This window comes from Scyliorhinus torazame, chromosome 12 (assembly GCF_047496885.1).
Source record: "Scyliorhinus torazame isolate Kashiwa2021f chromosome 12, sScyTor2.1, whole genome shotgun sequence".
In the NCBI taxonomy this organism is placed as follows: Eukaryota; Metazoa; Chordata; class Chondrichthyes; order Carcharhiniformes; family Scyliorhinidae; genus Scyliorhinus; species Scyliorhinus torazame.
Window position 1 is genome coordinate 174,837,661 of NC_092718.1, and position 13,447 is coordinate 174,851,107.

The window sequence follows — 13,447 nt, forward strand, 5'->3', positions numbered from 1 at the left end:
AAATGGCCTTTCGTTCGGGTTCTGAGCCTGCGGGATTCGAAGTTGGTACAGATTGGTAGCTAGGAGCGCCTATCTCGTAGCGAGCGTTGAAGTAAGACTTACTCTATTTCAGCGATGGCTGGTCCGGTCACTGTCAAGGGTTGGTTCGCGTTGCTGAGTGACCCGGTCAAGAAGAACGATTTGAACTTGGACTCTATTCTTATAGTCCCCAGGGGCTTCCCGCCTTTCGGGGCGGACCCTGTACCTGGTTCCAAGTGATTGGACTTCGTCCCAATCACTTGGTTCGATTTTCTCCAATGCTGGAGCGGTTCCCTGATCGATGGGTGGTCTTGAGGTGGTCGTTCACCTCCCTTTGTGTAGGCTTCTGTTGGCGCCACGGAGTCTGGTTTGGCTTTATGTTTCTAAATGTTGCTCATTGTTCCCGGGGATTGCTCATTAATATGCAGATGGCTGGTGTTTTGTTATGCTGATAGTTGCAGGTATCGATCTTGTCTGGCCTTTCCAGAGGTAAATACACACTCAACCCGCAGCTGCTTGTTTGTGTCCTGTTGGCTGACTTTCCCATCAGCCTTTGCCGTTCGCCATTTTAAATCGTGAGTTAGCCATTCTAAATCGGGAGTTAGCCATTTTAACTGGCTAAAACTCCTTCCTTCCACGCCAGCCCGTGTAGGGCTCCGCCATGGCCGGCGCGGAGAAGAGAACGCCCTGCGCATGTGCCAAAATACATCGGCTGGTCTGCGCATGTGTGGAACAACGGCAGCGGTTCCACACATGCGCGAGATCGCGCCGGCCCTTCGGCGCATGCGTGAACTCGTGCAGTCCCTTTGGCGCGGCTGGAGCTTTGCCAACCCCTCCGCCGTCCACCTAGCCCCCAAAAGTGCGGAAAATTCCGCACTTTCGTCGGCTGCTGTCGCCGGAGTGATTGGCGCCGGTTCTCCCGCCGGCGTGGGGACTTAGTCCGTAAAAGAGAGAATCCGCTGCAGATATTTTATTGAATTTAAATTCCACTACCTGCCCTGGTGGGATTCGAACCCCGGTCCCATATTATTATCCTCGGTCAATGGATTAATAGTCGAACAGGATGGAAATGGGAGCTGTGGCAGACATCTTGGGAAAGAGGTCGGAGGCAGTTGGGTGCAGATGTAGACTACATTTATTACATTTAACTTCAATTAATCCCTTATAAGAACAAGTATTTTTATTCATTGTCACACACCAAAGAGGTTATAACCACTTGGAGCTGGAAGTTACACAAGTGTCAGGCAATGACAGTCTCCAAAAAGAGAAAATGTAACTGTCGCCCCTTGGCATTACCATCACTGAATTCACCACTATTAACATTGGCCAGAAACTGAACTGGACTAGCCATATAATACTGTGGCTACAAGAGTAAGTCGAAGCCTAGGAATTCTGTAGCGAGTAACTCACCCACTGACTCCCCAAAGTCTGTCCACCATCTACAAGGCACAAGTCAGGAGCATGATGGAATACTCTTGCCTGGATGAGTGCAGCTCTAACAGCACTCACAAAGCTCAACACCATCCAGAAAAAAACAGCCCGCTTGATCAGTACCCCTTTCACACACATTTACTCTGCCCACCACCGATTGGTACATTGTATGTATCATCTACAAAATGCATTGCAGGAACTCACCAAGGTTTCTTCGGCAGCATCTTCCAATCCCACAACTGCTACCATCTGGAAGGGCAAGGGCAGAAGATACGTGGGAAAACCACCATATGAAGATCTCCTCCAAGTTACTTACCATCCTGATTTGAAAATATATCACCATTCCTTCACTGTCACTGGATCAAAATCCTGAATCTCCCACCCTCACAGCACTGTGGGTGTATCTACACCACATGGACTACAGTGGTTCACGAAGGCAGCTCACCATCACCTTTTCAAATGCATTTAGGAATGGGCAATAAATGCTGGCCTAGCCAGTGATGTCCACTTCTTGTAAATTAAATCTAAAAATTCAAAATGTGCGCAGCAGACACCCCACTGTGATAATTAAAAGTTGTGAAATCAGTCATGTGGCACTAATTTTGTAATGGTAACCCCAAGGCTTATGTCAACCGACAGAGTGAAATAGCAAGAACCAATTTTTCTTGACCTTGCAGGCTGCTTATTTTAAATTTTAAAGGGCAGGAGGTTTAAAATGCTTATCAACTTGACAGTTCTCTTGACAATTCTCTTAATAGTTCTCCTCATAGCTTGCTTGATAGTCCTATGAGTTGGCAGTTCCAATGAGTTTCTGCAGTTTTTACATATCTAAATTTAACAATCCCAAAGAGCACCTTACCTCTCCCAAAGATATCCCGGGGCCCCACATTTAAAAGAGTATCCTACCATTCCAGAAAACTCTTTAGGCCTTCTTCCTGGTCTAAAGTGCACATGTCATGTTTTACCCATACCACTAATCAAAATCAGATCTGATTGAGTCAGTTGCACTTTTGCATATGCACTTGCCTCTGTGCACCACAAATCTGTAAATTAGAAGCTGCCCTGAAACTACCCCTTCCCCCCCCTGCCACTCTGTAAAAGTGGGTGGGGCCAGGTTTTAGAGTGGAACTTTTGGGTGCAAGCCTCTGCTGCCATTTTCACAAAGTCCGTGAGCCTCTCCGTCTGCCTAAAAATGCAGGCCTCCAAGTCGATTTGACCATTTGTCAGACAGGGGGGAGTGCACTTTAATCATTAGGTTTTCTCCCTCTATAAGGCCAAAGGTGCACAGAAAGGTCCAAATATGTTTTGCAAATGGGCTGGCATGGAAAATCGGTGGCAGTCAGGTATCTACTAATCTACTGGTCAATGCTACTCCAGCCATAGGCATGGATGTCAGCAGAGGGTAAAATATTCCTTATGAACCATGTGAGATCACAATAGAAGTCTGAGAATGAGAAACTGCTTTTATCTCAGTATTTCCAACTGATTAATTTCTAAGATCAGTCTCAGGTTGATGATTTATCTTCATGTAGAAATATGCAGCATGTGAACAAATTAAGTATAGTACATCTGGCATGCAATTCCTGTCAACATTTTTCATGATAAATTTCTTCATCTGCATTTACTATACAATCTGTCTGTATAAACTTGTGATGCTGTAACTGTACCCTCCCAGCGAATGTTTTGTAGTGGCACAATTGGCAGGAAGGGAAGTTTGCACGGGAAGTTTCCATTATAAATGTGGTCAAAGGACTTTAAAATGGAAATGTATCAAAATAAGGGCAGGGTGTATCATTTTTAAAATGGTAAGTAATCTGAGGGGAGGAACATCATCCAAGCAGGATTTTAAACAGAAAATGAGCAATTGGCAGCAAACATAAGAGACTGGTGGCCATTATTTGGTAATTAAATGTTTGAAAATATCTGAGGAAGTACCACCTCTGGGTACAGTGTTGTGGACGAGGGATAGAGGGTCAGGTGCTGAGGAGGTAAATACGAGTGTTTCAAAACCATTTGTGTGAAGCATCTGAATATTGGAGAAACCGGGTAATAACCAGGCATGAAATGAGAGACAAAACAAGATAAACCTGAGGAAGAGTTTGTAGCGCACAATGACTTACGAGAGACGAATAGAGATGAAGTCGATGAGGCTTTATTAAGCGTGACTTGTTCCCCGCAGTTCAGCAACAGACTGGAGCTGCGGGGAGAACTCCTGGTTCTTATACTCCGCCTTCAGGGCGGAGCTAGAGATCAACAGCCAACCAGGACCCGGGATCTGTCAGCCAATAGCATCACGGCTTCACAGTCCCACATGACCCCTAATGCATACTACCACATTCACCCCTTGTTAAAAATGAACCCGGCGGGGTGGTGCTTCGCATGGTGGTAGGGGTTTACAAGGCTGGTCCTGGGAGGAGAAAATTTTTGGCATGTCTTTTCAATGCTCTACACTTTGCCCTACATTGGGCTATGTACAGGGTTTGTGAACTATTTACAAAATTCGTAAGAGGAAAAAAAAAGAACATTCTCGTTAAAGTCCACAACATTCTTGTGTTACACCGATGCCACGAGTCGAGCGGGCGGTCTGGTCTTCCTTGTTGATCGCCTCAGCCCCGGTGGTGGTGCAGGTGCTTGTTCCCGCGTTGTCATCTCCCAGGGAGCTTTTCGGTGTCTGCTTCATTTTCACTCCTGGTCGGTCATGGGAGGAGGACCGCGGGGTGCGCCGGTGGCAGGGAGGGGGTGATCGGTGTCGGGGGTGTGTGCGTGTTGCCAGCGGGCGCCAGGTCTCGCAGGGAGACCGTGTCCTGTCGGCCGTCGGGGTACGCCACGTAGGCGTACTGCGGGTTCGCGTGGAGGAGATGAACCCTCTCGACCAACGGGTCCGACTTGTGCGCCCGCACATGTTTCCGGAGCAAGATGGGTCCTGGGGCCGCCAGCCAGGTCGGCAGCGACGTTCCGGAGGAGGACTTCCTGGGGAAGACAAGGAGGCGCTCATGAGGCGTTTGGTTAGTGGTGGTACACAGCAGCGACTGGATGGAGTGGAGAGCGTCCGGGAGGACCTCCTGCCACCGTGAAACTGGGAGACCTCTGGACCGTAGGGCCAGTAGGACGGTCTTCCAGACCGTGCCGTTCTCCCTCTCTACTTGCCCGTTGCCCCGGGGGTTGTAGCTGGTCGTCCTGCTCGAGGCTATGCCCTTGCTGAGCAGGAACTGGCGCAGCTCGTCACTCATGAAGGAGGACCCCCTGTCGCTATGGATATATGCAGGGCAACCGAACAGTGTGAATATAGTGCTCAGGGCTTTAATAACTGTGGCCGCTGTCATGTCGGGGCAGGGGATGGCAAAAGGGAAACGGGAGTACTCGTCCACCACGTTCAGGAAGTATGTGTTTCGGTCGGTGGAGGGGAGGGGCCCTTTGAAATCCAGACTGAGGGGTTCAAAGGGGCGGGAAGCCTTGATCAGGTGCGTTCTCTCTGGCCTGAAAAAATGCGGTTTGCACTCAGCGCAGATGTGGCAGTTCCTGGTGACAGTACGGAATTCCTCCACGGAGTAGGGGAGCTTGCGGGACTTTATAAAATGGTAGAACCGAGTGACCCCCGGGTGGCAGAGGTCCTCGTGGAGGGTTTGGAGATGGTCTATTTGTGCGTTGGCACATGTGCCGCGGGATAGGGTATCGGACGGCTCGTTCAGCTTTCCGGGACGATACAAGATCTCGTAGTTGAAGGTGGAGAGCTCGATCCTCCACCTTAAGATCTTGTCATTTTTAATTTTGCCCCGCTGTGCATTATCGAACATGAAAGCTACCGACCGTTGGTCAGTGAGGAGAGTGAATCTCCTGCCGGCCAGGTAATGCCTCCAATGTCTCACAGCTTCCACTATGGCTTGGGCTTCCTTTTCCACTGAAGAGTGGCGGATTTCTGAGGCGTGGAGGGTTCGGGAGAAAAAAGCCACGGGTCTGCCCGCTTGGTTAAGGGTGGCCGCCAGAGCTACGTCGGAGGCGTCGCTCTCGACTTGGAAGGGGAGGGACTCGTCAATGGCGCGCATCGTGGCCTTTGCGATATCCGCTTTGATGCGGCTGAAGGCCTGGCGAGCCTCTGTCGACAGGGGGAAGGTAGTGGTCTGTATTAAGGGGCGGGCCTTGTCTGCGTACTGGGGGACCCACTGGGCGTAATATGAAAAGAACCCCAGGCAGCGTTTCAGGGCTTTGGAGCAGTGGGGGAGGGGAAATTCCATGAGGGGGCGCATGCGTTCAGGGTCGGGGCCTATTATCCCATTGCGCACTACATATCCCAAGATGGCTAGCCGGTTTGTGCTAAAAACGCACTTGTCCTCGTTGTACGTGAGGTTCAAGGCTTTGGCGGTCTGGAGGAATTTTTGGAGGTTGGCGTCGTGGTCCTGCTGATCGTGGCCGCAGATGGTTACATTGTCGAGATACGGGAACGTGGCCTGCAACCCGTGTTGATCCACCATTCGGTCCATCTCCCGTTGGAAGACCGAGACCCCGTTTGTGACGCCAAATGGGACCCTTAGGAAGTGGTATAATCGCCCGTCTGCCTCGAAGGCTGTGTACTTGCGGTCACTTGGGCGGATGGGGAGCTGGTGGTAGGCGGATTTGAGGTCCACGGTGGAGAAGACCTTATATTGGGCAATCCGATTGACCATGTCGGATATGCGGGGGAGCGGGTACGCATCTAGCTGTGTGTACCTGTTGATGGTCTGGCTATAGTCTATGACCATCCTTTGCTTCTCCCCTGTCTTTACTACTACCACCTGTGCTCTCCAGGGACTATTGCTGGCCTGGATTATGCCTTCCTTCAGCAACCGCTGGACTTCGGACCGAATAAATGTCCGGTCCTGGGCGCTGTACCGTCTGCTCCTAGTGGCGACGGGTTTGCAATCCGGGGTGAGGTTTGCAAACAAGGATGGGGGTCCAACCTTGAGGGTTGCGAGGCCGCAGATAGTGAGTGGGGGTATTGGGCCGCCGAATTGGAATGTTAGGCTCTGCAGGTTGCACTGGAAGCCTAATCCCAGTAATGTGGGCGCGCAGAGTTGGGGAAGGACGTAGAGCCTGTAGTTTTTAAACTCCCTCCCTTGCACCGTTAGGGTCACTATGCAGAACCCTTTGATCTGTACGGAGTGGGATCCTGCAGCTAGGGAAATCTTTTGCATACTTGGGCGGATGGTCAAGAAGCAGCGTCTTACCGTGTCGGGGCGGATGAAACGTTCGGTGCTCCCGGAGTCGATTAGGTATGGTGTCTCGTGTCCGTTGATCAGCACCGTTGTTGTCGTCGTCTGGAGCGTCCGGGGCCGTGCTTGGTCCAGCGTCACCGAGGCCAGATGTGGTCGCAGTGTCTCAGCGTCTTCTTCGAACCCCGTGGAGCCGTCGATGCTGGGGTCCGTCCAAGATGGCGGCGGAGGTGGACAAAATGGCCACCCCCATGCATCGCACATGGCTTGGGGGTCCCAAGATGGCGGCGGGGGTGGACAAAATGGCCACCCCCATGCATCGCACATGGCTGGGGGGTCACAAGATGGCGGCGCCCATCCTCCCCTCATGGTGGCTGGGACCCAAAATGGCGGCGCCTGCGGGTCGCACATGGGGCGCTGGGGGGGTTGGGGAGCGTTTGGGATGCGCTGGACTCTTTCTTCTCCGGGGACAGCGGCGACCCCCCGGGACCGGCACACAGCCGCGAAATGGCCCTTTTTGCCGCAGCTCTTGCAAATCGCTGCGCGGGCCGGGCAGCGCTGCCGTGGGTGTTTCGCCTGCCCGCAGAAATAGCAGCGGGCCCCCCCGGGATGACCTGGCGTCTGAACCGCGCAAGCCTGTGAGGGGGGGGGGTTTGTCGCGCCGGGGTTCCACGGAGCCCAAGGGGCTGCCGCGCGGTCGGGGCCGTACGCGCGGGCGTTTTGCACGGCCATATCTAGAGAAGCTGCAAGGGCCCGTGCCTCTGAGAGTCCTAGCGACTCTTTTTCTAACAGTCTTTGGCGGATTTGGGGAGAGTTCATACCTGCCACAAACGCATCGCGAATTAACATGTCCGTGTGTTCAGCCGTGCTTACCGGCGGGCAGCTGCAGGCCCGTCCCAAAATTAGCAGCGCGGCGTAGAATTCGTCTAGCGATTCTCCGGGACTTTGCCGTCTCGTTGCGAGTTGGTAGCGTGCGTAGACCTGGTTTACTGGGCGAACGTAGACGCTCTTTAGTGCTGCGAACGCCGTCTGGAAATCCTCTGCGTCTTCTATGAGAGGGAAAATTTCCGGGCTTACCCTCGAATGCAGGACCTGCAGTTTCTGGTCTTCTGTGATCCGGCTGGGGGCCGTTCGGAGGTAGCCTTCGAAACAAGTCTGCCAGTGTTTAAAAACTGCTGCTGAGTTCACTGCGTGGGGGCTGATCCGCAGGCATTCCGGGGCGATCCTGAGCTCCATAGTCCTTTAAGCACGCTGAATAAATTGTAGCGCACAATGACTTACGAGAGACGAATAGAGATGAAGTCGATGAGGCTTTATTAAGCGTGACTTGTTCCCCGCAGTTCAGCAACAGACTGGAACTGCGGGGAGAACTCCTGGTTCTTATACTCCGCCTTCAGGGCGGAGCTAGAGATCAACAGCCAACCAGGACCCGGGATCTGTCAGCCAATAGCATCACGGCTTCACAGTCCCACATGACCCCTAATGCATACTACCACAGAGTTAGAGTTGCCGACTGATTAAACGTATTCCTGCATCATTCGATGCATGAGCTGTCACCACACTCCAGCCATTAATCGGCCAACATATCCATTCTCGTGATGCATTGCCTTCCTATGTCAAATGGAAAGCAAAAAGAATCATTACCCTTTTGGATGATGCTCAACCGTTAGCGAAGTAGCCTTTTCTCCCCCCATTTTATATGTAATAATAATAATCTTTTATTGTCACAAGTATGAAGTTACTGTGAAAAGTCCCTAGTCGCTACATTCCGGCACCTGTTCGGGTAAGCTGGTATGGGAATTGAACCCGCGCTGCTGGCCTTGTTCTGCATTATGAACGAGCTGTCTAGCCCACTGAGGCAAACCAGCCCTAGTAAAGAGAAAGGTTCAAAGAAAAGTATTTTAAAAATATTTTTTGATTGCACACAGCAGTTTGGCAATTCCCAAACTTTTTCCTTTGTCCACATGGCCAGCCTTGTGTTGCTGCAAATACACAAAGAAGAACAAAGTTTATAAGGGTCTGTTGTGACATCTACAGGCCTGTTCAACCTAAACAGGGCCCCGGGACACACAAAATGAACTTATTGAAAGCATGTAAGGCGGTCCCATACCCTGAATAATTAAAGCTAATTATTATTTATCATCCTTTTTCAGGCCCGAGAGATTTCCAACAAGATTCTGAAAGCATCCATGAAAGATATAGTTCCAGATTCCGAATGGAATCAGATGTTTACGCAGTGGGGGCAGTGGATTACTCATGATATCAGTTTAATTCGTCCATCTGACAACACTGAGACCCTCAGCAACGGCATCAACTGTGAAACGTCTTGTGTGCAAAGAAGTCCTTGTTTCCCAATTAAGGTGAGACGTTGATTGTCTATTTAAAGACATGCTTGGGAACTGTATGTTGTGTCCATTCAGCTTTAAGCTGGGCCATCCTAATCAAAGGTCATTAGTGCAGTGCCTTAATTCTTGTTAAAATGTCACTTACCATTTGTTTGTGCTCCATAAAACAACCAAAAAGGTGCTGACAATTTCTTGCATAGAGGCCAACTCCAGGCCTAAACGCAACTTTCCATGCTGCTCCCCGCCTTTCCATTTTCCTTTCTTCCCCCATAATGCTATCTTAAATTGAAGAAATGAGGATGCTAACTGCAGCTACTGATCATGGATTCCAGTAAAGAGACAGTAATTCCTCCAGATTTAACACAGCAAGGGTGAGAATGTTTGTTTCTACTGCACTGGCCGGCGGTGAGCACCCGTAACAAAGTAAGTTGTGGTCACTTCAGAAGTCACCTCTGAATCATATTCCACAGGCACTCAGCATCTCATCTACCAAACTGTACATTTAATTTGAGATATTAATTGTAATTATTTTAGTTCAGTGCTCACACTAGTTTCATAAATCATAGTCAGTACCACTGAACAGATTTTTGCTCATTTTGAATAGTATTTTCCAATTCATGATTTTTTTTCCCAATCATTTTTAAACATCCTATTTAAATAGAAGTATTTGTAGATTTTGGGGTGAAGTTGCAATAGGAGTCCAGGGTAGGGCCTCAACACCACCAGTCTGATTGCTGTATGGTGCCCCCATCTTTTGCATTATACCCAACAGTTGGATTGCTTTTCATTGGTGGCTTTTGATGGCATTGACAGAAGGAATGAAAGAAAATGTAATGGTAAGTATATTCACAGGAATATTGGCTATGTACAGCAAAATTATTCCTTCTTTAAGACTTCAATAAGACTTTTTATTAATAATCCTCAGACTGTACTGCCAGTTCAGCTAGAGCAGTAACTTAGAAGTACTGAACTTGGAAAGACAATGTGGATCGCCTTTTTACTCACCAAAATCAATAACCCATCAAGCATTCCAATGCTCTTTTAAATTTTAAGACAGTGTCTGTGTCTCTGGGCAATTGTATTGAGGCAGCAGTGCTAATCACTGAACTTTGTACTTATAACAACATCAACATCCAGAAATGAGAAGGATCCCAAACCAATCAAGATGATCATGGGTGGAATCTATGACTGGCACATGCCAGTGCATGAGTGAACCTCTACCTTGCAAAATATCCCTCATATTGTGACACAATTTTAATTAATGCTCAATGTCAAACATTTAAGTGTACAAGAAGGAGAGTGCTCTGCACTGTAATTACTTCCCAAAAGCACAAGAACACTCTGCACTTTGGCTGCTCCCCTACACCAGATCTGCATTTCTAAGACAGACGGGTCTTCAGTCAGTTTGTGCATACTTCTGTCAGTAAAAGAACAAATAAAATATTCATGGGTTTTGTGGCAAAAACCTCTTCAGAACCGCAACATATCTATTGGTTTTCAATGCTCACTGACTGAACAGCTTTGGACCTATGAATACCTGCTTCCATGAAAACCCTGGCCTTTCATTCACAGGTACCTCATGATGACACACGGATTACAGATGCTCATCAGTGTATACCATTCATCCGCTCAGCTCTTGTGTGCCACTCAGCATTTCGGACCCTGAATACATGCGAGCAGATTAATGTGCAGACATCCTACATTGATGCCAGCAATGTTTACGGCAATACAGAGTACCAGGCAAAGAAACTCAGAGATTTCACCAGTGACCAGGGCCTGTTGATGGTCAATCCCACCTTTTCAGACAACAACCTGAAATACCTGCCTTTCAGGAGCTATAGGAAGAAGAACCCTTGCGCCGTGACCCACAATGCCTCCTCTTGCTCTGGCATAAGGGTTTCCTGTATGTTAGCTGGTAAGAAATCATTGGTTGGTGACATACATGATAAAGATCTAACAGAACAGTGCATCTGAGCCCAGGGGAAGACAGGACATGCCCCCTTTATTGTGGCATTAGCTGTCGTGTAGTAAGTTTCAAGGTCCGATTAAAGGTAAATAGCTGAATGGGTGAGTGGATGAATGAGTGAGGTGGCAGTTGAGTTCTTGGGGGGGGGGGGGGCTTGAGGTAGTCAGGAGAGCCAGGGGAGTAGTTGGGGAGTTAGTGTGTGATTGGGGGTGGTTAGTTCTGGTGTTACCCAAGAGTTAGACTCGGATTTTTCTGTCTATTATTTCCTGAGTAACAATTCAAGTAATTAAAGCTGGTGTTCGACCTCTAGAAAGTGAGTCTGGGGATTGATAATGGAAAACAAAGAGATGACAGAAGCGTTAAATAAATATTTTGTGTCTATCTTCATGGCAGAATACTTAGAAATCTTTCCAATGATGCATGATAATCAAATGGTGATAGAAGATGACCTTAAAACAATCATGATCACAAGGAAGCTTTGTTCCAGGAAAACTATTAGTTCTAAAGGCTGACAAGTCCCCAGGATCAGATAGTCTGCATCCTAGGTTCATATATTAAGTAGCAGCATAGATAGTGGAAGCATTGGTTATAATCTTTGAAAATTCCTTACATTCAGGAACAATCCCAGGGTCAAATTTTCCCCTCCTCCCACCACCCTCGGCGGGTTCTGAGGCATTGGGGGGCTTAAAATTGCATTGGACGGAATTCCCTCCAGAACCCCGCCCACTCTGAACCAAACGTGATTTTGCATTGATACAGGCAGGACCACGGTTGTGAAGGCCACACATGCCGGTATTAAGGCCACTTAATGGTCACTTAAGGGCCTTTTCCAATCCAGCCTCAATTTTTAGACTGACGGGTGCCCGATGATTGAGGGTGGAAAACTGAATAAGTATTCACCCTCAATCTCAGGCAGGGAGGTTGTGGGGGGGGGGGGGGGGGGAGCGCCTCAATTGGAAGGCCCCTTAAGACAGGGACACCCTCTCCTCAGGGATTCCGGGAGCATGGGTCCTTCTCTCTGCGCCCCACTGGCCTACCCCTGACATCAAGATCACGCCCTGCCAACTCCCTCCCAGGTCTGTAGGGTGCAGACAATTATATGGAGCTGAGACCACAACCAGATCAGCCATGATCTTATTGAATGGCAGAGCAGACTCAAAGGGCCAAATGGCCTACTCTTGCTCCTCCATCATTCATTCTTATGTAAGTAAATCAGAACTGCTCAAAGTCTCAGACTGCTGCTCAGTATTGGAGACATTCATGGGGGGACCCAGGGAGCAGGAAAATTGACCATCAAATGTTGAAATTTCCTGGGCAATTCCATTGCAAGTCGGCGAGTTAGGACTTTCATAAGGTTCCAAACTACATCTCTGGCCAAAAGACCCATCTCCGATGATCTGGAGACTAGAGGATTTAGACCATTAACAGGAGTATGCTGTTTAGCCCTCGAGCCTATTCGACCAATCAATGAGATCTGTCTCATATCCCATAATAATCGGTTAATAAAAATCTATCTGTCTCAGTTTTTAAATTAATATCGATCTAAAAGCAGTTATCATTTGCAGAAGGGAGCTTCAAACTGTGGTGTTGGGTGCTCTGAGGTACAGATGAACAAACACGGTTGCGATTGGAACAACGCAGTTTTATTCCAACTAGTTATTTACACATCTGACTTGGTACTCAGCACGTGGTGACTGTGTGAGTGTCTTGTTAATGGGGTCCTGGCCTTGTCCTGTCTCCAGATGGACTGACCAGGAGGTGTCGTGTTTATTGTCTTATACTGTGTCTGCTCTTGTCTGTGATTGGCTGTCGTGTTATGTGTGCTAATTGGTCTGTTGGTCTGTCTATCATGATGTGTGTGTTGTGATGTGTGTTTGAATATCATGACATCCCCCCTTTTTTACAAGATTATGTGCCTACGTGGTTATAAATATAAATGTGTCCTGAGTGCAGCTAAAGGTGTGTGTGCGTGATATTTACAGCATGTACATGTGGCGTAACTATATACAAGGGGCGATGTCAGGTGTGACATGCTAACGAGGTTGTACCAAAACAAAAGAAGAACGTTGAAATTTGGACCGATCAAACGAGGCCTGGAACGATAAAACAGTGACATGTTACAATACAGTAGTTGCTAAAATTTGACGTGTGAACCAGCTCATAAGTCCAGTCTAGTAGGTGGGCGACGAATTCGGGTTGACCGCCTCAAGGGTGGGTCGAGAACCACCGGCTGAGGTGCGAGTCTGGCCACGGATGGCGACAGAAGGGGCATGGTATATGGCAGCTCCACGAAGTCGCTATCAGGAGCCAGTGGAGGACACGGCGTCTGTGTATGGTTCCGTTGCGAGCGTGGAAGTAGGTGAAGGGCTCGGCGATTGCGCCTACGCACGGATCCATCTGGCATGCGTACCAGGAACGAGCGGGGAGCCACGCGTCGGAGAACTTCGGCAGGTGCTGACCAGCCACCGTCTGATAGGTGAATGCGGACGTTGTCTCCAGAG

At 49.0% G+C, this 13,447-nt stretch overlaps 1 protein-coding gene across 3 annotated transcripts in view; it reads left to right on the forward strand.

Annotated features, from left to right (window-relative positions):
* LOC140386752 (myeloperoxidase-like) overlaps window positions 1-13,447 on the forward strand; it is a 103,759-nt gene that overhangs the window by 61,445 nt on the left and 28,867 nt on the right. For 2 of the 3 annotated variants that reach the window (XM_072469405.1, XM_072469406.1), the window contains exons 7-8: window positions 8,789-8,995; window positions 10,553-10,895. In XM_072469405.1, coding sequence (XP_072325506.1) covers window positions 8,789-8,995; window positions 10,553-10,895 — 550 coding nt within the window. The remainder of the gene's footprint in view (window positions 1-8,788; window positions 8,996-10,552; window positions 10,896-13,447) is intronic. The other variant, XM_072469408.1, reaches the window with a different exon arrangement.